Source organism: Drosophila kikkawai, chromosome 2L, assembly GCF_030179895.1.
Source record: "Drosophila kikkawai strain 14028-0561.14 chromosome 2L, DkikHiC1v2, whole genome shotgun sequence".
Lineage (NCBI taxonomy): Eukaryota > Metazoa > Arthropoda > Insecta > Diptera > Drosophilidae > Drosophila > Drosophila kikkawai.
In genome coordinates this window covers 2197889-2224945 of record NC_091728.1, presented here as the reverse complement: position 1 = coordinate 2224945, position 27057 = coordinate 2197889, and the positions used below count along the sequence as shown (strand labels likewise).

The 27057-nt window shown below is 39.6% G+C and overlaps 4 protein-coding genes across 9 annotated transcripts; 3 read left to right on the top strand and 1 right to left on the bottom strand.

Moving 5' to 3' along the window:
- Positions 1–3: 3 nt before the first annotated feature.
- Tango6 (transport and golgi organization 6) lies at positions 4–3029 on the bottom strand. The gene is made up of 2 exons (XM_017173946.3): positions 2853–3029; positions 4–2797 (listed from the first exon to the last, which is right to left on the bottom strand). Exons 1-2 carry the CDS (start codon positions 2911–2913, stop codon positions 93–95), a joined length of 2766 nt encoding a protein of 921 aa, XP_017029435.1. The 5' UTR covers positions 2914–3029; the 3' UTR covers positions 4–92.
- Positions 3030–3055: 26 nt separating this feature from the next.
- Positions 3056–17589, top strand: Nak (Numb-associated kinase). Of its 3 annotated transcripts, none has more exons than XM_017173941.3 (8): positions 3056–3557; positions 7290–7423; positions 7485–7618; positions 7673–8225; positions 8287–8879; positions 9409–9707; positions 9814–10077; positions 14362–17589. In XM_017173941.3, exons 1-8 carry the CDS (start codon positions 3392–3394, stop codon positions 16779–16781), a joined length of 4563 nt encoding a protein of 1520 aa, XP_017029430.1. In that variant the 5' UTR covers positions 3056–3391; the 3' UTR covers positions 16782–17589. The 3 variants fall into 3 exon arrangements, with proteins under 3 accessions (XP_017029430.1, XP_017029432.1, XP_017029433.1); XM_017173943.3 differs by lacking the exon at positions 14362–17589 and adding an exon at positions 11899–12406; XM_017173944.3 differs by lacking the exon at positions 14362–17589 and adding an exon at positions 10184–12406.
- A 1449-nt stretch (positions 17590–19038) lies between these two features.
- Bhmt (Betaine-homocysteine S-methyltransferase) lies at positions 19039–20664 on the top strand. 3 transcript variants are annotated; one of them, XM_017174081.3, is made up of 3 exons: positions 19039–19241; positions 19361–20054; positions 20158–20664. In XM_017174081.3, exons 2-3 carry the CDS (start codon positions 19449–19451, stop codon positions 20539–20541), a joined length of 990 nt encoding a protein of 329 aa, XP_017029570.1. In that variant the 5' UTR covers positions 19039–19241; positions 19361–19448; the 3' UTR covers positions 20542–20664. The 3 variants fall into 3 exon arrangements, with proteins under 3 accessions (XP_017029570.1, XP_017029569.1, XP_017029568.1); XM_017174080.3 differs by having other exon boundaries at positions 19312–20054; XM_017174079.3 differs by having other exon boundaries at positions 19039–20054.
- A 3677-nt stretch (positions 20665–24341) lies between these two features.
- LOC108079550 (homocysteine S-methyltransferase) lies at positions 24342–26787 on the top strand. 2 transcript variants are annotated; one of them, XM_017173887.2, is made up of 4 exons: positions 24342–24466; positions 25519–25692; positions 25751–25930; positions 26051–26786. In XM_017173887.2, the coding sequence occupies exons 2-4, from the start codon at positions 25536–25538 to the stop codon at positions 26707–26709; spliced, it is 996 nt and encodes a 331-aa protein (XP_017029376.1). In that variant the 5' UTR covers positions 24342–24466; positions 25519–25535; the 3' UTR covers positions 26710–26786. The 2 variants fall into 2 exon arrangements, with proteins under 2 accessions (XP_017029376.1, XP_070143433.1); XM_070287332.1 differs by lacking the exon at positions 24342–24466 and adding an exon at positions 25280–25294 and having other exon boundaries at positions 26051–26787.
- The last annotated feature ends 270 nt before the right edge of the window (positions 26788–27057 follow it).

Below are 27057 nucleotides of genomic sequence, written 5' to 3'. Positions count from 1 at the left end.
ATTTAAAAGGGGTTTTTTATTTAACATTTTTTGTATAAAATATCACATTTAACTTATCAAATACTTTAACTTTAACTATCTTTTTTAATCCCTTAATTCAATTCAAGAATATGGCAACTTTTCCTCTTGATGGTAGCCTCATCCTTGATGCCCAGGACCTTGATCTGCTTTTCCAGCGACTGTTGCTCCTCCAGGCTCGTCTGAATCAGTTGTCTGCACTTCTCGTTCAATATTTTCAGGCCATTTGCCGCATGCTGACGCATTTGTGGATCGCAGGACTCCTCCGCTTCTATTGCTCTCAAAAGCCGATAAATGGGCAGCAACATCTCCTGGTAGTCCAGCAAATTCTCCATGCCATTTAGGAGCTCAGCGAGAACCAAGACAGCTGCCCGCTTAGAGGGAACATAGCCTCCGCTAGTCAACTCGCTATTAACCAGATGGAGCAACTCCTGGAAGAAGTTCTGAACTTGGTAGGCCAACAAACGGCACAGCTGGGCAAGATTGGCAAAAGCAGACATGCGAAACTCATCAACGGGAGACCGGGAGCCATGCATAAAGCAGTTGAGTAGCACTGCCTTGTAGCGATAGCAAAGAGGACCCAGCTCCTGGGCCACCTTAAGGATGGCTTCACCCACAACCAGGCGATGGTCCAACGAGGCTGTATCCGACAGAAACTCATCGCTGAGCTTGTCCAACACTTCGGCCTCCATCACATGAACCAATTGCACAAAAAGGCGAACGCAATTGAGGAAAACATAGGACTCCTTGCTCTTGAGAGTGGTCAGGGCCAAGGCTATGACCGTGTGACTTTGGGAGAGGGTAACAGGGTCCTTTTTCTGCAGGAGATCTATGAGTAACTGTATGCCATAAGCCTGCAGGTGGTGTTGGTTTTGTTCAATCATAGTTCTAGCTTCTTGAAAGTGCTTAGTTTGAAGAGCCTTTGTGGGCCGCCAGGATGCTTGAATTTTGGACAACACGCCTTGGGCAGAGTTCCGGATTTCTGGATTATACGAGTTCCGAGACAATTCCCTTAATTGTTCCTGCAACTCTTTAGTTCCTGCCGAGAGACGCACCTCCTCACTGCCTTCAAAGAGCTCTTCCAAGAGATTGAGGATTATGAGCAGGATGTGTTCATTGTAACCACATTTGGACTGCATTAAGTCCTGGAGGATGACCAACAACTCCTGGGTCTGCGTTGCCAAATGGGTTCTTAGAGGCTGATGGGCCACCATTTGGTTGAGAGCTATGAGCAGATCCAGCTTTAGTTGGTATTTTGAGTGGAGAAAGTCCTTGAGTTCCGTTTCCTGTGATAGCAAATCCACATCTCCTTTATCCTCCTCACTTAACTGGTTACCCATGAATCTTAAGAGAGCCAGGAACACCTTGCAGGTGAGGGAATGGTGGGAACTGGACAGCAGTAAGCCGGGTAATATCCTGCCCATATCGTGAGCCACTTGATGATCCTGATGGGCTACCTTGACCTGAACTTGAAGAGAATCCTGGCTGGGTAAGATGAGTATGCGAGGGTGAAGGGTGTGCCAAAGGTGTGATTCCACCTCCATTTCCCACTTGAATAATCTTAGCAGAATCTCTGGCAACTCCTTTTCCCTTTCCCTGTTGTCCAAACAGCGGGTTATCAGCGCTGAAAGCTGGCTGGCGGCTGGACAATCCAAGGACAAACCATCGTATAACTGCAACAGCAATGGCAGATAGGGAATGAGGAGTTTGCTGGGTAAGCAGGCCACACTGGAGGAACAAAACAGATGCTGCCAAATGAGAATGCGGTTACAGAGCTCCTGGTTCTCCATAAGAATCAACCCACTAATCACATCCTCTGGGTTGATAAGCGCCTCCCAGTGTTTCCTTATTATCTCTTCAATCTGCCGCTGATTCCTTTCATTCAAATCGTAGAATCTCCTTAGGGACAAAACACCGACACACAATTTATCCGGATCCTGGAGGTAGAACCTACAGTACTCCCACACCTGCACTATCATCCTGCTCTGCGTTTGCTGGGAGAATCCCTTCCTGGCCACAATGCCGGCCACTATTTCTGCATTTCTCGTTGGACTCACATTCGGCGTTTGCTGCAGTGCCTCCACTAGACTAGCGAATCCTTGAGGAGAGTTTAGCTTACCCAGCAACTGTTGGTGCAGTGCTTCGGCCAAGGGCTTGCACAGCGGTGTGGCCTTCAAGAGCAAGATGTGCCGGAAGAAGTCAGCCTTTATTTCCTTCTCCCAAAGATATGAGATGGCCGCTTCCAACTTTGGGGAATCCTCAAGGACTCGCAGAGTCATTATGCCCGCCAGGAGATCCCTTTGCACCTGCTCCATGGAGTTGGCCAAGTGAAACTGTCGGATTTGTAGAAGATCCACAAAGAACTGAATGCCCAGGAGCAGCAGGCTAGGATTAGTCTTTAGTTTTCCCTGGGCTTCCTGGAAGATGGGCGACTTATAGAAATCCTCGTGCAGCTGGCAGCGAAGGCTGTAGTAGGCCAACTCCTGCGTGGCCTGGATGCAGAGCTTCAGGTGAGCCACGGATATAAGGTCCTCCTTGGCATCGCTGTGGAAATTGATGTTTTTTGTAATCACATGGAGCACGTGTTGCAGGCGGACCATGTAGGCTACAGTGGGTGATTTTTCGGGATCTATACTGGATTCCTGTTCGGTTGTTAACTGATAAGCCAAGCATAATTGATGCAGTTGCTCAGATAGCTCTTTTTTCTCATATTTTTGTAATAAAAGTAAGTTGTTTTGTAGAGAAGCCGGCGACGCAGAGGTATTTTCCTTGCTAGTTGCTGGTGAAGGAAATATATCACATAAATATGCATGGATATATAATATTTTACTTACCAAGAGCTCTATCAAACCTTAAACTTTCCAAAAGAGCAAAATATTTAGCGGTATTTGCCATTTTATCAAGTAAATTACAATTTGGCGAAATTACACAGCTAGAGGTGAGTGTTTACAGCGCTAAGTTGCTATCGATATCTCCTCTTTGCCCATCGATAACTTAAGTGCAGTGGCATTTTGTCAAAAACCGCACTCTGGTCACACTTGCCCGTCGAACACCAACAAGAGCAGCAGGAAAATCGAACAACTTTCTTTTTCCCCTGCAGTGTGTGGTGTGTGTGTGTGTGCATTGCAAAAAGCACAAATTGCGCAGAATTTGCTTAATTACGGCTAATCGAATCCAGCTTCAACGTGGATTAATTGGCCAGCGGCCCCGAAGCCCTGCCTGCCGCCCACGCGAAAAAAAGAGTTGCAAAAAAACACACACACCTACGCGCAGGCAATTAAAACCGTGTGATTGATCCGAGTGCGAGTGTTTGTGTGTGTGTGAGTGAGTGTGGAGCAGTAAACATTTTCTTTTTCGAGAATCGCCGTGGAAAATGAAGAAAATCCTGTCCAAGTTCGAGCGCAATGAGAACTCGCGACTGGATAATCCGCACAACAGCAGCAGCAGCTCGTCCTCCTCCAACGAGAAGAACAGCTTTGTGGGCAAGGTCTTTACAGTGGGACGCGTCACGGTCACCGTCGAGGATGTCCTGGCCGAAGGTGAGTGTGTGGTGACAAGTGCGGTGTGCGGTGTCTGTTCCTATCTCCCAACACGTAGCTCTCAGTGCGATTATGCTTATCACCTGTCCGACTTACAGGTGGGCAGTAACACTGCGTACTCCCGATTTCCCGCAGATTAGATAAAAAACCCAAGTATTTCCAAAAATGTGGGGCGTACACAAATGGCAAATAAAACGAAAAAAAAAAAAACATAAAACAGCTGCGTATCCCCTTAATTAGGGGCGCCACTTGTCGCCACTTTCCGATTACACAAACAGTTGAAATTACCAAACTGGAACCAGGGTGAAATATAATGAGTTTTGTGGGAAAATAACATGTTTTCTTATTTTAAAATTCAAAATATTATAATTTCCCATAAATCGAATTACAATTTGATCTTGAATTCGAGTAAACCTTTTTTTAAAAACGCTTTGCTGAGACTTCTTAACGACATTATGTATAATTAAGACCGGTTATCATTAAGCACACATATTTTCTAAACCAGCTCTTTAAATTAAGCTTTCCTGCACACTTTAGCCACATTTAAAAGTTGATTGACCTACTAAATTCCTGGAATATTCCATAAATATTATTTTCTATGTTCCAAATTTGTTATTTTTCTCAAATTGATGGCGTTTTATATCAAATTCGCTTCGTTTAGTGCCTTTCTTAATAGAAGTGCGATTTGCACTTTTTTCTAGTAAATTTTTCATTAAAAAAAAGGAGATTTAGCCCTTAAAATTCCATTTGCAAAAATATCACACGTGTGCACATATAATTCTCAACTGGTTCTAACCTCCGCCGTATGAAGTAATGGGTGCCGGCCATAGATTTGGTCATGTTTGTGCTATTGTGTGTGCTATTACATAAAATATTACTTAAAGTGCCTTGATCTTTCTAACTCCAACTTTAACTTTGAAATAAAGGCAATGTAGTGTTTGTCCCTGGCCCAAAAAAACATTCAAAACTACATTTTTTTATGAGCAAACCAAAAATTTCAAAAGAAATACATTAAAAAGTTTCAAAATTGTGTTATTAAAGCTTTACTACATTGCCTGAATTAAGGTTTTAGACTGCCGAAGCTCGACTGTATAATATAAAGTCACTGTTCTGGTTGGTTTTTCCATAGAAATCCCATTGAATTCCCGTAGCCAGTGCACATGGCCACAAATCAATTGAATCAATTATGTTAATTTAGCCAATGAAGCGGCAAGACCAACACTCATCAGCGCACTCACTTCATCTTCTTCCTATTGTCTCTCCCGTCTAAGCGCTTTCCACCTTTGGCAATTTCTATTCTTAATGGCAAAGGTCGCATTTCCCAGGAGGAAATCGCCTGGTCTTCGTCCTTGTCCTTGACTTGCGGAGTGCACACAAATCGCCATTCGCCATACCCATTCCCAGTGCCTCCATTTCTCTGGCTTTCTTTGGCATTTGATCATCTAACGATTGCTCATACTACAATACCGCCTTCCATTCCATTTTATTCGCTACCTTCTTTTCGGTTTACTTGTCTGCTTTTGTTTTTTGTTGTTTTGCTTTTTGGTTTTATATACTTTTTGGCAAGCAACTCGATTCGCAAATGTTGTTTTGCTGCGGTGCGCTGGCGCCGCTGTCAGACAGTCAGCTGTTGTCAAAAAATACCCTGTAATTTATGGGGCGGTGTGAAGTGTGTCACTTTGTTTTGGGGAGATTGGGGAGTTGGCAATAAGACAAGGTTAACTACTTTCTTTTAAGTATTAAATAGTAGATTTTGAGAGAGAGTTTACATCATTTCAAAATTTGAATGTAAATATTCCTAAATTTCCCTAGAATGATTGTTAATGATTCTTTACTGTACTGGAGCATTTAGCATTGCACTCATTACTCACCTTTTTTATACCCATTATTTTAATAAATTTCCCAATGAAAATAAACACTTGTTATCCCCAAAAATGAATAATAAATATTAATTAATTTCCCTAGAATGATTGTTAAAGTTTCTTTACTGTACTAAATCCTGTATATACTCAAAGTAAAACACTCATTACTCACCTTTTTTTTTACCCGTTTTCTTTGAGTGCCCAACAAGACAGTCGCAATAACAAACAACAAATACATTTGCAAATGACTAAGCGACAAACAGTTAACGAATGTAGCTTCTTCCCTCTCTGCTAGCGATTTTAGTACCCCCTTTAAGCCCCGTTTAACCCCCTTTCAAAGCCCCTTTCACACCTCTTTAGCACCCCCCTTTTTTTTTCTCTCTATCACCGAACTCGTTTGCGTTTTAAATTGCCTTCTCAAGTTTTCTCGCTTCGTTTTCGTTACAATTGTGCACTGTTATTGTTGCTTTTCATACTATTATTACTGTCTTTGTAGTAGTTGCTTTTTCTGAGCTTTATTTTTTTTTTTGCCAAAGTTGATTTGTTGCTGTTGGAAGGCAGGCAACCTTCAGCATTGATTAACATTTGACGCCATAATTTCACAAAGTCGAGCAAAAAAATATCAAGCAAAAATGGTTACATTCATTCGCCGCCCGTTATCCATTTCTCTCTGTTAAAAAAACACGGAGAAAAAAATTAAAAACATTTTTTTTTTTTTTAACAAATTTAAATGGTTAAATATTTTTTCAGATTATTTAAGTGGTCTGGAAAGTGTCTTACATTTATTTCTTAATGTTTTTTGGAAGTGTTTTCGTCAAGTTTAATAGCATGAACAATTTTTTTATTAAATATTTATTTCAACTTACAAATACAATTTTCATTCATCTCTTCTTCTTAAAAACAAACCCTATCACAGCTTAGATATTTTTAAAATAAACTAAAAACTAGTAATTCAATAAAAATGTCTTAATCGACTAATTAAACTATATAAATATTTAATATATTCACGATTTAACTCAATTGTTATTGCCAGTGCACGCCCCCCATTGTCTCCTCCCACTTGAGTATCTCCCAGTTGAGTATTGTTATTGTCGCATGTTATTGTTGTTATTTCTGTACGTGACCTTCAATAGTTTAGTTTATATATTGCGTTGCCTTTTTTTTTATCGTACATTTTGAAGTGGCGCAAAGCGACAGGTGGAAAGGGGAGGGAGCAGCTCTAGCACCAGCGGGGCTCTCTACTTGAATTCTATTTGCAATAAAATAGAATAAAACTCATGCAAATCGGCTGAAAACATGTGTAAATCGTTCCATGGCCAGACCCCCAGACAGACAACAGTAACTAACTGCTATCGTTTGCATAGAGAATACCCTGTATTTTGAGTTTTATGAAGAGAACGTGTATTATGTGAGAGAACAATATCAGAATTCAGTCACGTATTTATAGATATTTATGTGAAGTCATAGAGATTTTTAAATAATATTAGGGGAAGAGGTTTTACAAGTTTGATGTGTATTTATAACAAAATTGATATCAATATAATTTATAAAATATTGATTGATTTTTAGACTTATTTATGAATATTTTTAAATTTGATTTGTGAAAATTGTGTTTTATTATATTAAGACTCTCTTCTGATATTATTATTATTATAAAAAATTATGCAAATTATGAAATCAAATTTAACAATTTCTTTAGTGTTCTGGGTAATCCCAGGGTATTTAAGAGCCTATACTTACCCGCCTCTGTACTCCCCTTATTTTCGCTGTCGCTATTTACTGTTTACAGCTGACAGCTGTTATGGATGTCTAGAACCCCCTTACTAATGTCTGCTTTACCCTCTCTTTCGCCCCCCTGAAACACACGCAGGTGGCTTCGCCATGGTCTTCTTGGCCCGCGGCAATGGCGGAGGCAGTGCCTCCGCCACCAAGTATGCCCTGAAGCGCATGTATGTCAACAATGAGCACGATTTGAATGTGGCGAAGCGCGAGATACAGATTGCGGTAAGAGTAAATAAATCAGGACAAAGGAAATGTAATCTAATGGAGCTTCTATCTCTTGTAGAGCAACCTGAGTGGGCACAAGAACATCATTGGCTATGTGGACTCGAGCATTACGCCCACTGGGAATGGGGTGTGCGAGGTGCTGCTCCTGATGCCCTACTGCAAGCATCACATGCTGGCCATGATGAATGCAAGGTGAGATGACTTTATTACAATTTTTTATTATTATTATTAATAATTAATAATCAGGCTACACGTTGGCTTCACGGAGCCCGAGGTGCTCACCATCTTCTGTGATATTGCCGAGGCCGTCTCCCGTCTGCACTACTGCCAGACCCCGATCCTGCATCGTGACCTGAAGGTAGAGAATATCCTGCAGACGGACGCCGGGAACTTTGTGCTCTGTGACTTTGGCTCGGCCACGGCCAAAACGCTAAATCCCCAGCAGCATGGCGTCACTGTAGTGGAGGAGGAGATCCAGAAGTATACGACACTCTCGTATCGAGCCCCCGAGATGATAGATCTGTATAATGGGAAGAGTATTACCACCAAGGCGGATATATGGGCTCTAGGATGCATGCTCTACAAGCTCTGTTTCTTTTCCTTGCCCTTTGGGGAGAGCACGCTGGCCATTCAGAACGGGCAGTTCTCCATTCCGGACAGCTCCAAGTACTCGAAGGGTATGCATCAGCTGATCAAGTACATGCTGGACACGGATATGGAGCGAAGACCCAACATCTGGCAGGTGTGCGAGGTGGCCTTTCGACTCTCCGGCAAGGATAATCCCGTGCAGAATCTGCATGTAAGTATAAGAGTTTAGGAAAGCAAGTTCTTCTCAAATTTAATAATATAATCCTCTCCAGAAAACCCCCACACCCAACTTTGACCTGCTGCTGGTGCCCCCCTTCGAATCCGAGGCCAAGCGGATCAGTGCTGCCGCCTCCAAGGCAGCCAAGTCGCAGAATGTCTCTGTGGTGGAGGCGGGCACCAGTGTGGCTCCACGTTCCCGGCCCAAGGGCTCCTCCGCGGTGCATGGAGGCAATGCCTTGGGTCTCGGTCTGCCGCCCAGTCCCTCGCCAAGGCTGAATATCACCTCGCCACAGCCGGTGGCGGTGGTAGAGCAATTTCAAGCCAATTTCCCAGCCATGCCCGCAGCAGTTCCAGCGGCTGCACCTCCGCCACAGGGGGCCCCGGTAGGGCCACCAGTTCCTGCCAGCAATTTGTTTGAACCCAGCGGCTATCCGGATCCGTTTAATGAGCCAGCTGGCGGAACAGCAATTCCAACAGCAGCCACAGTTCCAGAAGAGCCCAAAAAAGAGGAGACGGTGGTGGTGCCTCAGGATTTGGCTGCTGCTGGTGATGGCGGCACGCCCACAAAAAGCATGTTGACGCCGCCAAAACCAAGCGGAGGCGGTGGACACAGACGCAATGTGAGCGATACCTCGGCCTTTAATAAGTGAGTCTGAGAATTAATACTTACAAATTTTGGATTACTTTTCTAACAGAGCTCTTAAATAACAGTTTTAATATGGAATCTAAGTACTCAAGCTATTTTTCTAATGCCCTTTCGATGAAAACTTTTATATAGATTCCATTTCAATTCCAAGTCTAATTTAAAGACATTTGCATAACAAAATCTTCTTTTTCCTTTAACCTATTAACGTTTTTTGCGAGCTCTGCTTTCTATGCTTTCTCCAAGCACGATCTGTATGTGTTTTGTTCTGTGTTTCTCTTGCTCTTCTCTCTGCTCTTTCACTCATTTACTGCTTGTCTCTCTCTATGTGTGTGTCCTACTTAAGAGCTACAAGTGACCAGGATGATGATGAGGCCGTTGATGAGCCGCAGAGTCAATAGAAACTATGTAGCCTTAAGCTTCTCTGCACTTTTCTCTATTAATTTTATTCGCTTTGCTTGCTCTTTTTTCTCTTAATTTGTGTCATTTACTCTCACTGATCATCATCTTTACTCATCCATTATTTACTTAGAACGTTTGCCAATGAGACAAGTCAATTTCTGGCCCCATTTAACAATAATTTGGCTGCCATGGGTGATGGTCCTCAGACCCTGGCAAGTGCTGCCTCCAATCCTGGCATATATGCCGCTTCTTCGGCCAATACGGCGCCAGTGTCCATTAGCGAACTGATGAAGCCGGGCCATACGGCAGTGGAAAAGCGTGTGGAGGCCTGGAATCCATTCGAGGAGGAGCAACCCTTCAGCCAGATGACCGAAGATCATATATTTGAGGCGGAATTTGATAAGATCCGGCAAAGGGGAAGTCAAGGCAGTAAGTAAAAGGGAATTTATGAAAGGGGAAAATGGGAAAATTAAGGAAAATGGTTTTTATTTGATTTTTCTTGAATAATTATTAATAATATCATTGTTTACTACAGGCATCACCACCAAGTCAGCATCTACTACCTCAACGCTGACGCCCACAGAGCAGAATGCCTCCGGGGTAGTAGTAGTGCCTGTTGCTGCCCCAGTGGCTCCTCCAGTTGCTACTCCCCTGGCTACTGCTGCTGCTCCTCCTCCTCCGATCACAACCGCTGTGTCGCCGCATCCACCAATGGCCTCCGAGGATCCCTTTGGATCTGCACCCTTCAGTTTGCCACCCGGACTGCGCGAGAAGGCCAGCTCGCTGCGGAAAACCGGAGGTAAAGCATGAAATTCCACCTTTAATCGTTTTTGCAAAAAAAATGCCAGAATACGTTTAGTTTTCCGATTGTTGCTTTTGTTCGCTCTCTCTTGATCTCGATGCAGAAAGTGCAGAAAGTGCAGATTTGAACGTAGACGTAGACGTAGTCTAAAAACTTCCTAGTAACGATCAGCTCAACTATAACACAACTCCCTCCATCCGAAAGAGGAGCAGCTCCCCCCAGCCAGCCAGCGTCAGCGGCAGCCAGAGAAAGATTCAGCTATAGATTATGCTATAAACCGATCTGATTCGTTCGATCGGTGGAAGAAAGAACACAGAGCCCTACATTAAGTGCAATCAATTGAATTTGTAAATATCCCCCAAGCACCAAACACCCAACACTAAGCTCTAAAACCCAACAATAACCCAAGAAACTAACTTAACTTTGTGGTATAAACTGCAAATAACATAACCAAGGGTGGTAGGTGTGTAATTAATAAGCTTTTGGTGAAGGGAAAATAATGATATTTTATTCTATTTGTAAAAATAATTACCCAAGACCTATCAGAACTTGAAAAGTTTTTAAGAAATACTGTAGAAAATTTAATTAATTTTAATTATTTAATTTAAAAACATTTTTCTTACAGAAAATTTTAATTTTTTTGGAACTTGCATACGTTTTCTGTTGAATTTCTAAAAAAATGTGATTCTGCCAGAGTTTAAACAAAGAAAATATTTAAAAAATTATATAATTAGAAGATATTAATGCAATATAAAATAAAAAAATAAAAGTTAATTAATTAAACAATTTCAAATTGTATAAATTTGCTGGATTTTTCTTAAATTAATATTCTTTATTGTTTAAATAATAATCAATTACCCTAAAAAAATTTGTTTTGCTTAAAAACTTCCTTCTTTTTTTTAAACTTTATAAATTCAGCTAGGTTTTTTTTTTATTATTAAAGAAATGTATATAAACTTCTGCATATGGCAGTATTTTTTCTGTATTTTTAATTAATGGAAATTTTTAATGCATCAAATTCAAGTTCTTATAGGGTCTTTGGTGTACATCAAAAGAAGACACACCCACCCGCTTGCACCACCCTAAGCTCTCTATCTTCCTCTAACAAATCTAAATACAAAACTCCAATCAAAAGCGCTTCTAACAAAGTAATTCTTGGTGCTGGTCCTAAGCTAGTAGAAACAAATGAAAACAAACAAAAAATACGATAAACCAAAAAGAGAAATTATTGAAACGCCTATTTAGTAAATATAATTTTTAGTCTCTATGTAAATCTTAGTCATTAACAATTAAAAACAATTAGCGGTTGTGGTACGCCAAACCAAAAAAATGAACAAAATTTCAATTATTTTGATTGTACAATTTCATTGGATTTATTATTATTATTATAACGTGTAAATGTATCTATCTGCTCTGTGTGTAATTTGTAAATTTAGCTAAAAACTAAAAACTAAGAGAAAATATAAATATAACTATTTATTCATGTTGTTGGCGTAGAAGAGAAAAGAGTGTGAAGCAATTGTTTTTTGGCAATAATTTGCATATCAAAGTTATTTAATTACTTAAAAGTCCATGTGTTATCATTGTGCAATTTTCAGAGATTAATGCTAAAGGCTAGAGAGATATTCGTGGGTTTAAAAGAAATTTCAGAGGTTTTAAAAACATTTCTCCTTGAGAAAAAGTGGTTTATAAATCTCTGGTAAATTCTTTTTAAACCCTTTTTTAGTAAAAAATTAATGCTCAATTTAATTAAGATTTTTAGCAACCTTTTCCGTTTGATTTTATTTATAATCTCTATTTTTTGCGCTTTTCTTGAAGTTCGCCTCAAGCTGCGTTCTCTGCGGATGTGGCAGCAGCAAAGAAACGATTTAAACTAAAAACCGAAAATCAATTGTCAAGTCCGTTCGCTCCACTCGAAATGTTCAATCTAGCCTTATCTACTTACTAACTGCAAACACCTGTTAATACTGTACATAAGTTTAATCGATGCTAAAACACACCTTGATGAGGCGGTGGTGGCCAACCCAAAGATCTAAAGAAAAATGTAGCAATAATTCGAGAGAAACCAAGATGAGCGATAAGCAACAAAAGTCAGGTAACCAAGACACATACAAGCAACTTATTATCAGATGATCAACAAATGCAGATTATATATATACATAAAGCACTATATATTTATACAAAAAACAAAAAAGAGAAAAACCGTAACGAAAGGGCGTTTTTAGCTTAAGTTCAGGCCACAAGAATTGTATGAGAATTAAACCAAAAAAAAAGAAACTAAAGCAAAACTGCAATAAATTCTATATATTATGTTTCAAAAACCAAACCAGAACTGAACATGTTCAGCTAAATGTAAATCTAAACTAACTAAATCTGTGTGGGAGTTTATACAGAGCTGGCAAATATCAGTTGAATAGATTTTATTTATTTTATTTTAGTACAAATTTAATCTTGAAAATACTTTTTTTTTTAATTTATGTGTTATTTATGAAGGGAGCAATATTATTGTAAAATTGCATCCAGTTATTTATTGATATCTAAACGTTACAACAGATATTTTTGTATATTTTTTATTTCTATATATAAAAATATTTTCAATATAATTTATTGGTCCCGTAAAAACACGTTCAACTAGTATTTGCTAGCTTTGTAATTTAATTTATAAGCTAATTGGTTTATCTTTAAGGCATGCACAGGGTATAATATATTTAATAGGTTTTATTTATTAAAGTAATAAATTATTTATGTTTGTTTTTGTTAACGAAGCTAAATTTTTAGAAATTGTAGTAACCTATTCCTTTCCATTTATTTATTTAATTATTATTATCATTTATATTTTTATATTTCTTGGTTTTTTTTTCAAGAATTTTATACAAAAACATTTAATTTTTAAAGTATTTTAGTTTTTCTTTAAGAATTTTATAACAAGAATTAATTTTTTAAAGTAAAATTTCTTCCTAATATTTTTTAAATTTATATTAAGGGGGTTTCCTGAATTAGTAGGCAAAAAAAATCGATTTTTTTTTTATTGCTTAAATCGATAGATAAACTATCTAAGAATATACCACAAAAATTTCAGAAGCCAATTCGAAGTATTTTCGAAGATACAGAGATGAAAGCAAAGGAGCGCCGGGTAGGTTTGCAGGCGCTTGGCGAACTTTGAGGCCCGTTTTCTCACTTTTAATTTTTACGATTCTTTCGAATTGGCGGGAAAGATAACAAAAAAACTAATTGACCGATTGAAACGAATAAAGGCTTATTCTCTTTAGAATTAAATTCTCTTCTATTTGAACTAAAACGGTTGTTGAAAACCGCTTTTTATATTTTTTACAGCATGTTAAAGTCAATATTTTATCCCGAAAAATGAAATATTGACTTTAACATGCTGTAAAAAATATAAAAAGCGGTTTTCAACAACCGTTTTAGTTCAAATAGAAGAGAATTTAATTCTAAAGAGAATAAGCCTTTATTCGTTTCAATCGGTCAATTAGTTTTTTTGTTATCTTTCCCGCCAATTCGAAAGAATCGTAAAACTTAAAAGTGAGAAAACGGGCCTCAAAGTTCGCCAAGCGCCTGCAAACCTACCCGGCGCTCCTTTGCTTTCATCTCTGTATCTTCGAAAATACTTCGAATTGGCTTCTGAAATTTTTGTGGTATATTCTTAGATAGTTTATCTATCGATTTAAGCAATAAAAAAAAAATCGATTTTTTTTGCCTCCTAATTCAGGAAACCCCCTTAACGACTTTAAAACCTTTTTTTTTAAGTCTTTAAGTATTTTTGTTCTTAAATTTAGTTATTTGTAGCTTAAAAATACATAAAATATTTGATAAATTAAAATTTTACTAAATTTAATGATATTTTAAATACCAAAAAACAAAACAAAAGTCACTGGTATTTAGAGTGACTTTAATATCTTAAAAATTTTCAAGCTAAAAACTGTGCATGCCTTTCAAAATCTAAGCACAAATCATCGAATTAACCTTTTGGGCCAACATCTAACATCGATTTCCAGCTTCTGTCTTCGCCATTTGTCACCCAAAACTAACCCCCCTTCAAAAATAAAAAAAAAGATTACGTATACGTCACGTAGAGCAACAAAATCACTCAGAAACCAAACTCTCAGAATGAACTCATCACATTTCTGGGGTGCAACGATCACTCACCGCTCACATGTTCCATCCATACTTAGAAGTAGATAAAAAAAAACAGCCGCTAATCCCTCCGTAAAACCCGTAATCTCATTACCTTACTGCATAAAAGTCCTTCGCTCTCGTCCACAGCGAAATTCATCGGCGCTTCCACCGGCGCAGCTGGTGCCCTGGTGACCGGAGGAGGCGGAGTGGTGGGAGCCGGGGCCAATACCGCCTCCAACTCCAACTCATCCAAGTGGCTGCTGTCGCCCACTTTGGAGGTGTCCAGCGAGGAGAAGACCTCGCTCATAAGCAAACTGAAAACGGATTCGGAGAATGGTGGAGGAGGAGTGGGAGCCGGAGCAGGTGAGGGCTATGTGAAGCTGCCACTGGAGGATCGCAATAAATACGAGAAGCTGCGCAGCAAGGATCAGCCCACCTCGGATGACTCGGACTCCGACGAGGGCTCCGGCGAGTTCTTTCAGCAGGACAGCGACGAGGGCTCCTCCAGCTTCATCAAGCAAATGCAGATGGTGACGAGCACTCTGCCGGAGACCATACACAAGATCCAGCAGGTGGCCTACCACAAGGTGGACAAGACCTCCTCCCACCTGCCGATTGTGAAGAAGCTGCGCCAGACGACGACCAAGAAGCCCACCAGTGCTGCCCACCAGGCGGCCCAGCAGCTGAATCTCATGGCCGCCGCTGTGGCTGCCCAGGCGGAGGAAGCGGCCAAGGCAGCCGAGTCGGATGGGGATTCCATAGGCTCGGCAAGTGATCTCCGTGCCGAGGACGATGACCTGTTCGATGAGAATCCACGCAGTCAGACTCTGGCCAAGCTACGACGCCCCTTGCCCGCGGAAATGGACGGGATCAGTGAGTCGGTGAAGACGTGCAGCAGTTCGGCCTATCATGCCGAGTGCGAGAGTGTGACCACGCACGAGGACGATGTCAGGAGTCGGGTGGTGGTCAAGGTGCGCATGAAGAAGAAGGATAGAACCAATCTACTCCTGGTAACAACCGGCAATGGGGATCATCCCAGTGCTCCATCCGAGGAACTGAGTCCCACTTCTAGTGATTTGCACAAGTTTGGGGATCGTCCTTTGCTTTTGGATGACGAACTGGACTACGGAGATTCGGGGGAGAGCAAGACCAGCACAGAGTCACCCATGGCTCCACCGCCGCCAGTTCCGGAATCCGAGGAGGATGTGTTTGCCCTGGCCCCCTTCAAGTTGCCCGTGGGCATGCCTCTCAAGAGAAAGAGTAAGCCCAAGGCCAAGGAGAAGGAGAAGCGTCAAGCAGAGCCTGAAATGTGGACTTCTACGCCGGTTAAAGGAGGAGAAGGAACCTCTTCTGCAGCCTCGAACTTTGCCAGCTTTCCAGCCAATGGAGGCTTAGGGGAATCCCCGCAGCTGGATGAGTTCAATGAGCCCATCTTCAATCCAAATCCCTTCCAGGATAACCTGGAGAAGGAGGAGTTCCAGGAGAATCCTTCAACGCAATGCGATCTCTTTGGCTCGGAGCCCTTTCCCCAGGTAATACGCACCATTGAACAGAATCCCCTGAACCACCACCAGCAGCTCCAACACTTTCCCAGTCACAACAACAACAACAATAATAATAATGTGATCAAAAAGCCTGCCTCTGCCTCCGTCTCTGTCCCTGTGCCCGTGTCTGTGTCTCTGCCCGTCTCAGTTTCCGTGGCTGCTCCTCCCCAACTGGTGACCATAAATCACTCGATTATAATCAACAAAACGCCGGAGCCCTTGATGAGCTATAAAAATAATAACAACAATAATAATATTATTAACCCAGCGGCCACCAAGTCCACCAGCAGTGTCTATGTGAATGTGCCCTCTTACACCAGCACCAGCAGCAGCTCTAGCGCCACCGCTCCTGCTCCACCACAATCCTCACCAGCTGCTGCAATACCTGTAACCCTGCCCGCTCCTGCTCCACCTCCATCGGGAGGAGCCCTTCACCTCCGACCCTTGCTGCCCATTGCCGATAATGCCTATGTGCAAATCTCTCAAGATCGCCTCTCCGACTTCACGCCCGACGATGAGGAGGAGCCCGTGGTGGTGCGTGGTGCCGATGTGCTGGCAGACGATGGATTACCTGCCCCTGGCAAGGCCAAGAAGGAGAAGTCCCACCATCTGGCTGTGAGGGTGCTTCCGGGGAAACTAACCCAGAAGGTCAAGGGTCACGCCTCGTACAAGAAAGTTAGTGCCGCCGCCTTGGGTTCCACTTCGTCGCTGAGCTCTGGCAGCAAGCAGAAGCACCAGCGTTTGCAGTATCAGTCCCACGACGACGACGACGATGATGATGATATGCAGAATCAGGATGAGAACAGAAAGGCAGGTGGAAGTCGCAATTTCCAATCAAATACCATACAGAATTCCGCCAAGACCGGCTTTAGTAATATGAGTTTCGAGGACTTTACCTCCGACCAGGAGATGGATCGTCTCTCCCGGACGATACCCTTTGAGGTGGTGAGGAACGAGAAGATGCTGCTAGAGGCAGAGAAGAAATTTGGATCCTTGAAGAGGAGAAATAATCTGTTTTCGTAAGTGGAAAAAAGAGGGGGAAAGAAGGGAGGAAAACTATCAAGGAGATACCTGAGACTGAGTGTTTCAAGACTATTTTTTGGCATTTCGTTTAAGCTTTTCTCCTACGTTCCGTTTTTCGTATTGAAATCTCTTTAAAGAGCTATCCAAAAGTATACAAAAAATGTAGATAATGGGACCTAAAACACTTTTAAATAATTTCCCAAATCCTAAAGTTTTCAGTGTGTATTTTGGATTGTAGTATTTATGAATGAAGAATGGGTAATAATATTATTAATTGTATACACACACTTATTATACATTCAACAAAGAACAATATACATATACATATTATATATACCTATATATATATATATTATATAACTGTTATTTAGTGCAACAAATAATGTAAACTAGATTTTTAGAAAGGCGCGCGCGAAAAACATGTTCTAGAATTTATACAATGCGTAAGTTTACCAAAGTTACATTTACATTTATTGTTTTGTGTGGCATTTTTCAGCCTTTTGAATTATTCCCTCGATTTATTTATTTATACATAAACAATTATACAACAAAAACTATGTGATTATACACCCAATAACAAGCAAGCAAACCCCAAAAAAAAAAAATACATAAGCAACAAATTAATTATCACTTAAACTGCATTCTAACTAACGAGAAAAAAGGTATTTAAGCATTAATTATTATCTATCCATATCGATTAACATACTCTCGTCTATGTTAGTTACACCATTTGTTTTTGCATATATCTATATGTGTATGTATTATCTCGACTATATAAAATATGCGCATATTGTATTTATATTTTAAACGAGTGTTTTAATTGGGAAGCTTTCTTTTTTGGGGAGAGGGAATGTCAGTGGTATAAAAAAATACTTTGAAATCATAAACAATTTATAATAATAAAACATTTAAATCATAAAAAAATATTATTATATTTTATTTTTATTATTCAAATTATAAAATATATATATTTATCTGATTCGTGATATGTTTACTTCGTTTACTTGAAAAATATTTGCTTACTTTAGTATATATTTTTATATTTCTATTTTTCCCATGACTATGCCTATGTTTTTACCCACGACTTTCCATGAGTGCATTGTGTCATTTGCTATATTTTTTACAGGCTATTATAATTGCAGTCAAAAGCTGCCAGCGCAGTAATGAATGCATTTCTGACCCTAAAAATCATATATATTCTTAAGCAGCTTCAACAGTCGAGTTTTTAAAAATTATAATATAAAATTATGGTTATATCGACTTAAAGAAATTAAATATTTTTGGGTCTTCTTGAAGGTTATTTTTATTTTTATTTAGTGAAGCAGTCATTTCCGACCCTATAAACCATATATATTCTTGATCAGCATTAACAGGCGCTTCTTTCTAGCTTTGTTCGGAAGAAATTGAATTTTGAGCCATTTTTGCAAAAAAATTAAAGGGGTTACATCATGATTTTTTTCAAAATTTGACCAAAAATTTGATTTTCTAAAATTTTGGATGCAGATTTATAAACATTAAAAAAACTAACTTAAAACTGCTTTCCGAATTAAAATTAATGCATTTTTGGCTTAGTTATGATATTTTTAAGGTTTAATTTTCTCAAAAATTATCATATAAAATTATGAAAAAATTTGTGGGTATTTGTGTGTAATATCATTCAGAACTATTTTTTAACGTACTTATTATATTTGTATACCCTTTTAAATAAATTATTTGCAATTTGCAAGGGTATATAAACCTCGTTTCTTGTTTTTTAAAATCATTTACGACATCTGTTGCTTAAATAAATGAATTATAATATATGCCCATTGTTGTGGTTCATCAGTACCTTATATTTTCCCCTCGTTTTTCTTTTCTCTTTCACCGATTGTTGCTATTTTAGTACATTTGTCACACTATTACCATTGCATATTTACAAATACAGTGGGTTCTCGAAAACAGGGATATTTATTTAATATTTATTTTATTTTATTCTATATAAATATGTTTAATATTTTAGTATTTTGTTTACAAATCCCTGGGGTTTTTTATTGTGTCCTAAAAATACATATATATATATCAAATTGTTGATTTATTTTTCTGAAATTTAGTAATGTTTTTATTATACATTTGTATTTATATATATTTAAACTTTGTAAATATCAGTTTTAGTTAATTTTCTTGAAGGTAACAAATACAGTTATTAATTTTTAAATGTATTTATTCATTAAGAATATAATTTCATTATTTAACTTGACTCTGAAGATTTCAAATTAACAAATCAGGCCTTGCAAAAAAACTCAAAATCAAATCTAACTAATATTTTCCCAGTAAAACTGATAAGCTAAATAAGTAAAGAGCTGCTTTTCCAATTTATTAAAATTTTCCAAGTTCACCTTATCAAGTTTCCACTGTACCCCTGCCAGCATTTGTAAACAAAAGAACAGCTGAGCGAGCAGCGAGTGGCTGAGTGAGTTTGAGGTAAGCTTTTGCGTTGTGAAAAATTCACTGAAAGATAAGCGGAAAAAGCTGAAAAATACAAAATTTCAAGTCCAAGGGAAAGAGAACTAGACAAAGTCACAATCTCACGTATCCGACAGATACGACTATCTCACAAAATCCAAAACGAAACCCATTACGTGGAAACACTCGAAGGCAACAACATCTACTTTTTTGGGAACCCACAAAATGGTGCCTAACGAATGGTCTGACAAACAGATCCTAGTCAAGTGCGGCGGCTTCTCTTCCCAACTGGCCAAAAATGTCACCGAGGAGGTGGACGGCGATCCGCTGTGGGGCTCTCGCTTCGATGCCACCAACCCGGTGGCTGTGGTCCGCACGCATCTGGATTTCCTGCGCAGCGGCGCCGACATCATACTGACCAACACCTATCAGTCCAGCGTGGAGGGATTCACCAAGTACCTGGGACTCACAGAGACCGAGGGCATCCAGATGATGCAGACCAGTGTGGCCCTGGCCAACGAGGCCAAGCAGCAATACCTTAGAGAGACGGGAGGAGAGGGATCAGCAATATTCCCCTTGGTTTTGGGTTCCATTGGACCCTATGGCGCCTGCCTGCACGATGGCTCCGAGTATTCGGGTAACTATGCCGATCGAGTGACCAAGGAAGAGCTAAAGGAGTGGCACAAAACCAGGATTTTGTCGTGTCTTTCGGCTGGCGTTTATGGTTTGGCTTTGGAGACGTTGCCTTGCCAACTGGAGGCCGAGGCAGTGACGGAATTTGTGACAGAGCTCAGTGAGAAGACCACTTTTTGGGTGTCCTTTCAGTGTAAGGTGAGTGTGCCCTTGAGATTTGTATTAATTTTTAGAGATTCTTAATTGTTAGAAGTTAATTTTTTAATTTAAACTGTTTAATCCCTCTTCATTCAATTTCCAGGACAAATCTCACCTGGCCAGTGGTGAATCCTTTGCCACAGCAGCCCTCTCCATCTGGCATTTGGTCAAGAGCCGGAAGGCCGAGGATCGGTTCCTGGGCATCGGCGTAAACTGTGTGAATCCACAGTTTGTTACCCCGCTGCTGACATCCTTCATTAAGGCCACTGGCCAGAATGATCGTCCTCCTTTGGTGGTCTACAGCAATCGCGGCGAGATCTACGATGCCCAGCTGGGCGAGTGGACGGGCACCGGTGAGCAGGTGGCCAAGTTTGTACCCGAATGGCTGAACCTGGGCGTTCGCATCGTCGGCGGCTGTTGCCGGGTCTATCCGGCGGACGTGCTGGAGATCCGCAAGTGCGTCGATAGCTACAAACTAGACCCGTAATCGGTCGGTCAACCACTGATAGCCGTCGCTGCTGTTTGTTGTGTTTAAGTGCGAAAGCCGTGCCGTGTGACTAGAACTAGACCTAGACCTATATAGTTTTTGCTAAATACATACTTTTTCGTATGTCAAGTGTACTTAGATGCGATGGGGTGCCTAATCAGCGGGAGCAGTTGGGTGCGAGACAACAACGCCAAGCCAGAGGCAGTCCCAGCTGCGAGAGGAGAAGAAAGAGGAGCAGCTTTGGCGGTCACCCGGTGACAGCTTTTGTGCCTAGCCTAGCTCAATTTGAAGAGGAAAGGTAATCACTGCAATCTTTGATTCATCTTTTGTACTTTATCAGTGTATTTTTGACCTGAAAAGTGTTGGAATTTATAAATTTAAAAGAAAGTATTTGTTAAAATAATTATTTGTTAAATTTCAAGTCGAGATTTGAGTTATTGCCAATTTAATAAATCTTAAAATTCATTTATTTCATAAAATAAATACTATTACAAGTGTTGGTATTGATAAATTTACAAGAATGAATTTCTTAAAAAATATATATAATAATTTAAAGTCAAAATTTGAGTTATTGCCAATTTAATATTTCATAAAAATAAACACTATTACTTAAGTAGCTAACAGAAAAGGTTCAACATATCACTGAAACAAATTTATACATTTAATTTAAGTGTTAAAAATTAGTTTTTAGATTATAAATTACAATTATAGTTATAATTGTTATGGAAAAAAAATCCCTTTTTGATTTTGCCTTTATAATTACTTTATAAACTTTATAAAATCCCAAAAAAAAAAAACAACTTTGCTACTTTATAGAAAAAACATAACTAAATAATTAACATTTAAATATTATAAAATGTACTAAATAATAAAGGTGAAAACAACACATTTTTTACTACAATAAAAACTTTAACAAGCTGTTAAATCTATTTCAAAAAGCAAACAAAACCTTTTAAATGTGAAACACTTTTAAATGTTTACCTTTTTGATACTCTAAAAATAAATAAATAAAATATATATATATTGAAAAACATGTTGTTTATACACAGCACACAAAAACTAAAAAATATATATATAAACAAAGGTGAGTTTTTAAGAAAAACATATTCAAATCACAGGCACTGACCATTATCTCCTTGTTATGCTGGAACCTTTCCGCCAAATATGTCTAGCTGCTCGTGTCCAAGGGGCATAGCCATGGCACAGTCTCAGAGTCAACAAACCAAGCAAGTACCCCTCGGACTGGTCCAGTTTGGACTCGGAATCGGATTCCCAGAGGTTATCGACGCGCAGATTCAGCCATGGTTTCTATGCTGAGGCTGAGTTTTACACAGAAAAAATTTCAGGAATAAAATAAAAGATTAATTATAAATAAAAATAAATAACTAAATCTTTTAAAAGTTAATTTTATTATTTAAAAATTCAAAATATCTAAAATGCATATAATTTAAAATCAAAATTAAAAAAATTAAAATTAAGAACTAATTATTTAACCAAATTTCCCTAAGTGCATAGCTAGAAACCCCAAACATGAACCCAAATCCGAACGCACTGTGACGATTTCATCAGCCTTGTGAGTGGCGAGGAGTCGCTGTCAACACCCGGACGGACAGAACGGACGCAGCGGACGAGTCCAATCTGGCTGGCTGGCCACCGTCTGGCAGCTGTGCACCCGGCGGCCCTTATCGCCCCATGGAAATATCACTGGGTGGGGGCACTTTCATGTTTGCGTTTGCCTTTTGCCGTTTTCTGCTTTGTTATACTCTTCCAGGATATTATAACTTTAGGCAGAAGTTTGCAACGCAGAATGGGAGACACACGGAAATAGAGGAAAGCATTTTCCAGTGGAAACTGGCAGCTAAGCAGAGGATTGGGAGAGCTTATTATAAAATATACATTTAAATATATGTTAAGGATGATTTTGTATTTTGTTTTCTTAATTTTTAAATATTTTAAAGAACTATTTTGTTGTAAAATAAATAATAATAATAAATAAATTTACCAAAATGCATTTTCATTTAATCGGTAAATCAAAGTGGGAAACTCAACCGTCAAATTTGAAAATTAACGTCCAAACTTAAATTTGAATTTAACGTTCATTTTTCAGTGTGCCCAGGCGCGTTTAGCAGACAAAATTAACAATATGGTCACACTGGCACGATTTGCGTGGCCCAAAGTTTTTATAACAGTTTATACCAGTTTCCAGTTGCTTGCTGCTGCTTTCTGTTCTCCTGTTACCCTGATTTGGGAAACGGGTAATTTGCATGGAAATTTTAGGAAATTTTGATGGGCTGCTGTAGGGATGTTGTTGTTAAAGGGTTGTTGTTGCCATCAAGTCGCTGCTGTTGGCAGGAAATATGTATAAATGCATAAAAATAAATATAAAAGTTTATACCAATTATTATTTCTGGCCCAAAGTTTTTATAACAGTTTATACCAGTTTTCAGTTGCTTGCTGCTGGTTTATGTTCTCCTGTTACCCTGATTTGGGAAACGGGTAATTTGCATGGAAATTTTCGTAAAATTGGATGGGTTGCTGGGGAGATGTTGTTGTAAAGGGGTTGTTGTTGCAATTAGGTGACATGGACAAATTGTTGGCCGATCGATGACAGGCATCAGTGATGCTCACTTACACCAGTGATGCTCATCTAGCTATATTGCAATACTGGGAGGCAATGAAATCTCGCTAAATGTCAGTGATGCTCATTTAGCTATGATGCATTATTGGGACAAAATAGCACCTCACTAACGGCCAGTGATGCTCATCTAGCTATGATGCACTATTGGGGGAAAAAGGCATCTCACTAACTGCCAGTGATGCTCATCTAGCTATGATGCACTATTGGGGGAAAAAACATCTCACTAACAGACAGTGATGCTCATTTAGCTATGATGCACTATTGGGACAAAAAGGCATCTCACTAACGACCAGTGATGCTCATTTAGCTATGATCCATTATTGGCACAAAAGGGCATCTCACTTAACGCCAGTGATGCTCATTTAGCTATGATGCACTATTGGGACAAAAAGGCATCTCACTAACGACCAGTGATGCTCATTTAGCTATGATGCACTATTGGGGGAAAAAGGCATCTCACTAACGACCAGTGATGCTCATTTAGCTATGATGTACTATTGGAACAAAAAGGCATCTCACTAACGACCAGTGATGCTCATTTAGCTATGATGCACTATTGGGGGAAAAAGGCATCTCACTAACTGCCAGTGATGCTCATTTAGCTATGATCCATTATTGGCACAAAAGGGCATCTCACTTAACGCCAGTGATGCTCATTTAGCTATGATGCACTATTGGGGGAAAAAGGCATCTCACTAACGACCAGTGATGCTTATTTAGCTATGATGCACTATTGGGGGAAAAAGGCATCTCACTAACGACCAGTGATGCTCATTTAGCTATGATGCACTATTGGGATAAAAAGGCATCTCACTAATCCACAGAGATGCTCATCTAGCTATATTGCAATATTGGGAGAGAATTGCATTAGAGATGGCCATCCAACTATATTGCAATATTGGGTATTGCAATTTGCAATATCTCGCGTCCTACCATCCCAACCCATTAAAACAATTTTTTTAAATTTTATTTCATTTATTTTTAGCACAATAGTAAATATTACAAGGGTATATAAACTTCGGCGCACCGAAGCTAGCCTGTGTTTTTGTTTTGTTATAAATTTTATTTATTAATTTTTTTCGCGGCGATAAGCCACAGCTGAGCGCTGGGCGAGAAGGTATAAAAGCCCCTCGTCGCCGCTGTAAAACACTTAAACGCTCGACGGCGACACAGACGACAGATCATATCCACAAAGTGTGCGTTCTCTGGCAGGGAAAACAACAACATTGATAATAAAGTTGTTATTGAATTTAGCGATTTACAAGATCTATAAATAAAGCTGCCAAGGTGAGTGCCGGGACATATAACATAAAAAAGTGTGTGATTATTACTCGTGTCTGACCAGATGCTATTTTATACGCTCTGAGAGGCAGTTATCTATATGCAGGAGGTGTTAGAAAATAAATAATATACCTACCGAGTTGTAAAGCTCTTTAAAATGGTGAACAATCTATGTGTTTTATAAGAGAAATATTTATTTTTATAAAATATAGGTCAATATTAATGATACAATAAAAGGTGTCTTATCAGATGGGCCACAGAATCCACAGTTTTGAGTGAAAATTATTTCGAACTTAATTATAAAATATTACATTTTATATGGTAATTTTTGTTAAATCTAAAGCTTAAAAATATCATAACTTAGTCAAAAATTCATTAATTTCAATTCGGAAAACAGTTCTGTGCTATATTTTCAAAGATTAAAAAATCTGCATACAAAATTTGAAATTAAAAAAAATCAAATTTTTGGTCAAATTTTGAAAAAAATCATGATGTAACCCCTTACATTTTTTTGCAAAAATGGCTCAAAATTAAATTTCTTCCGGACATGGCTAGAAAGAAGCGCCTGTTAATGCTGATCAAGAATATATATGGTTTATAGGGTCGGAAATGACTGCTTCACTAAATAAAATAAAAATAACATTTAAAAAGAACCAAAAACAATAAAAAATTTTAATGGTTATTTTTCATATGTTTTGATCATATTTAAGACATTTTAAAGTTTAATTTACAATCTTCACTTAAAGAAATTCTTGTTATTTTCCCTGTACTAACTTTTACAGATAAAACCCCACGTTGCTAGTAGCAATCGCACTTGACTTGCTCTACCCTAAAGTTCGTTGAACTAGAAAATAAGCGATAAGTTTAGATGAACCAATTAGTAAACAACTCCACAGCTATATAGATTATAGAGTACTCAAGGCAACATTGTTGCAGATCTGCCAGATGTCTAACAAAGGCCTGTCCGGCATAAATAAACATTAATTATCTATCAGCCACTGACGCAGATGTAACTAGGAAATACATATATAGTAATTAATATTCCGCCCCTCTTGCAGTAATCAACCTTGTAATCATGGGACTGACGCGCGTGCTGGTTAAGGACGGTGGCTTTGGCACCCAAATGACCGTCCATGTGGGCAACTCCGTGGATGGGGATCCGCTGTGGAGTGCCCGTTTCAATGCCACCGATCCGGCAGCCATCATCAGCACTCACCTGGATTTCCTGCAGAGTAAGTGGAGTGCCGAAATAAAAGCAATTAGCAACAAACTAACTAAAGGTTCCCCCAGATGGAGCCGACATCATACTGACAAACACCTATCAGTCCAGTGTCGAGGGTTACATGGAGTATCTGGAACTGGATGAGGAGCAGAGCATCGAGCTGATAAGGAACACGGTCCGGCTGGCTCATATAGCCAAGGAGCGTTATCTGACGGAGTGTTATCAGGCACAGCTGGCGGTGCCGGAGGGTGGGTATAGGGACCTTCTCCTAATGGGAGGATCCTCTTCATTCAATCCTTCAGCAAGTGTTGGGGATTATTTGTTATAACCTTAAATTGATAATAAATATATTAATTATTTACCCACAGGTTATCCCCTGATTATCGCCTCCATTGGACCCTATGGCGCCCATCTGCACGATGGCTCCGAGTATACCGGCAGCTATGCTGACTATGTGCCCGCCAAGGAGATCACCGACTGGCATCGCGTGCGTATTGAGGCTTGCCTGGAGGCTGGAGTGGATGCTCTGGCCATTGAAACCATTCCCTGCCTAATGGAGGCCGAGGCCTTGGTGGAGATGCTCTGCGATGATTATCCCGATGTCAAGTTCTGGGTTGCCTTCCAGTGCAAGGATGAGAGCACCTTGGCTCATGGCGAAACCTTTGCGGAGGCAGCCAATGCCATTTGGGATCTGCTGGCGGAGAGAAATGCCCAGGACAAGTGCCTGGCCATTGGAGTAAACTGTGTCCACCCGAAATTCGTGACTCCCTTGTTCAAAAGCCTCAATGGAGAGCGCGGAGCGGATGAGCAGATTCCTCTGGTGGTTTATCCCAACAGCGGAGAGGTCTACGACGTGGTCAACGGCTGGCAGGGAAGGGAGCACTGTGTTCCTTTGGCCAACTATGTCCCAGAGTGGGCGGGGCTGGGAGCCAAGGTCATTGGAGGATGCTGTAGAACCTATGCGAGAGATATCCGGCACATTGGCGAGGCCATCCGCAACTGGAACAAGGTGAACAAGCTGTCTTAGGGGGCGAGATCAGCTGGCGATCTCAGTAAATCTGCGAAAGAGAACAAAATGCATTTCCAAATTAGTCTTGTAAATAAATGTAAATAGTTTTTAAGGTTTTAGTTGTACTTTAAATAAAGAAAAGACAAAGAAAATGTGAGTTTTTGGTTTGATTAAGGGACTTGTTGAAGGTAAATTTAGTTACAAAATATATAAAAATAATAATAAAAAATAAAGTGTATTTTAATTTAGACTTTCTTATAAATTATAATCTTTTTTATTCACTATTTTTCCTATTAGATAATTTCTAAACTCATTCAAATCAAAATTAGTTTAAAATTACCGCCGATTACCGATTACAGTGTTGGA

Excerpts from the sequence above, each read along its gene's own strand:
- Nak (XM_017173941.3), top strand. The coding sequence starts at position 3,392 with ATGAAGAAAATCCTGTCCAAGTTCGAGCGCAATGAGAACTCGCGACTG. Across the intron at positions 3,558-7,289 it reads CGAGGATGTCCTGGCCGAAG|GTGGCTTCGCCATGGTCTTC; the intron begins GTGAGTGTGTGG and ends AAACACACGCAG. Across the intron at positions 7,424-7,484 it reads AGCGCGAGATACAGATTGCG|AGCAACCTGAGTGGGCACAA; the intron begins GTAAGAGTAAAT and ends TATCTCTTGTAG.
- Tango6 (XM_017173946.3), bottom strand. The coding sequence starts at position 2,913 with ATGGCAAATACCGCTAAATATTTTGCTCTTTTGGAAAGTTTAAGGTTT. Across the intron at positions 2,798-2,852 it reads AAGGTTTGATAGAGCTCTTG|CAACTAGCAAGGAAAATACC; the intron begins GTAAGTAAAATA and ends TTCCTTCACCAG.
- LOC108079550 (XM_070287332.1), top strand. The coding sequence starts at position 25,536 with ATGGGACTGACGCGCGTGCTGGTTAAGGACGGTGGCTTTGGCACCCAA. Across the intron at positions 25,693-25,750 it reads TCACCTGGATTTCCTGCAGA|ATGGAGCCGACATCATACTG; the intron begins GTAAGTGGAGTG and ends AGGTTCCCCCAG. Across the intron at positions 25,931-26,050 it reads ACAGCTGGCGGTGCCGGAGG|GTTATCCCCTGATTATCGCC; the intron begins GTGGGTATAGGG and ends ATTTACCCACAG.
- Bhmt (XM_017174081.3), top strand. The coding sequence starts at position 19,449 with ATGGTGCCTAACGAATGGTCTGACAAACAGATCCTAGTCAAGTGCGGC. Across the intron at positions 20,055-20,157 it reads GGGTGTCCTTTCAGTGTAAG|GACAAATCTCACCTGGCCAG; the intron begins GTGAGTGTGCCC and ends TTCAATTTCCAG.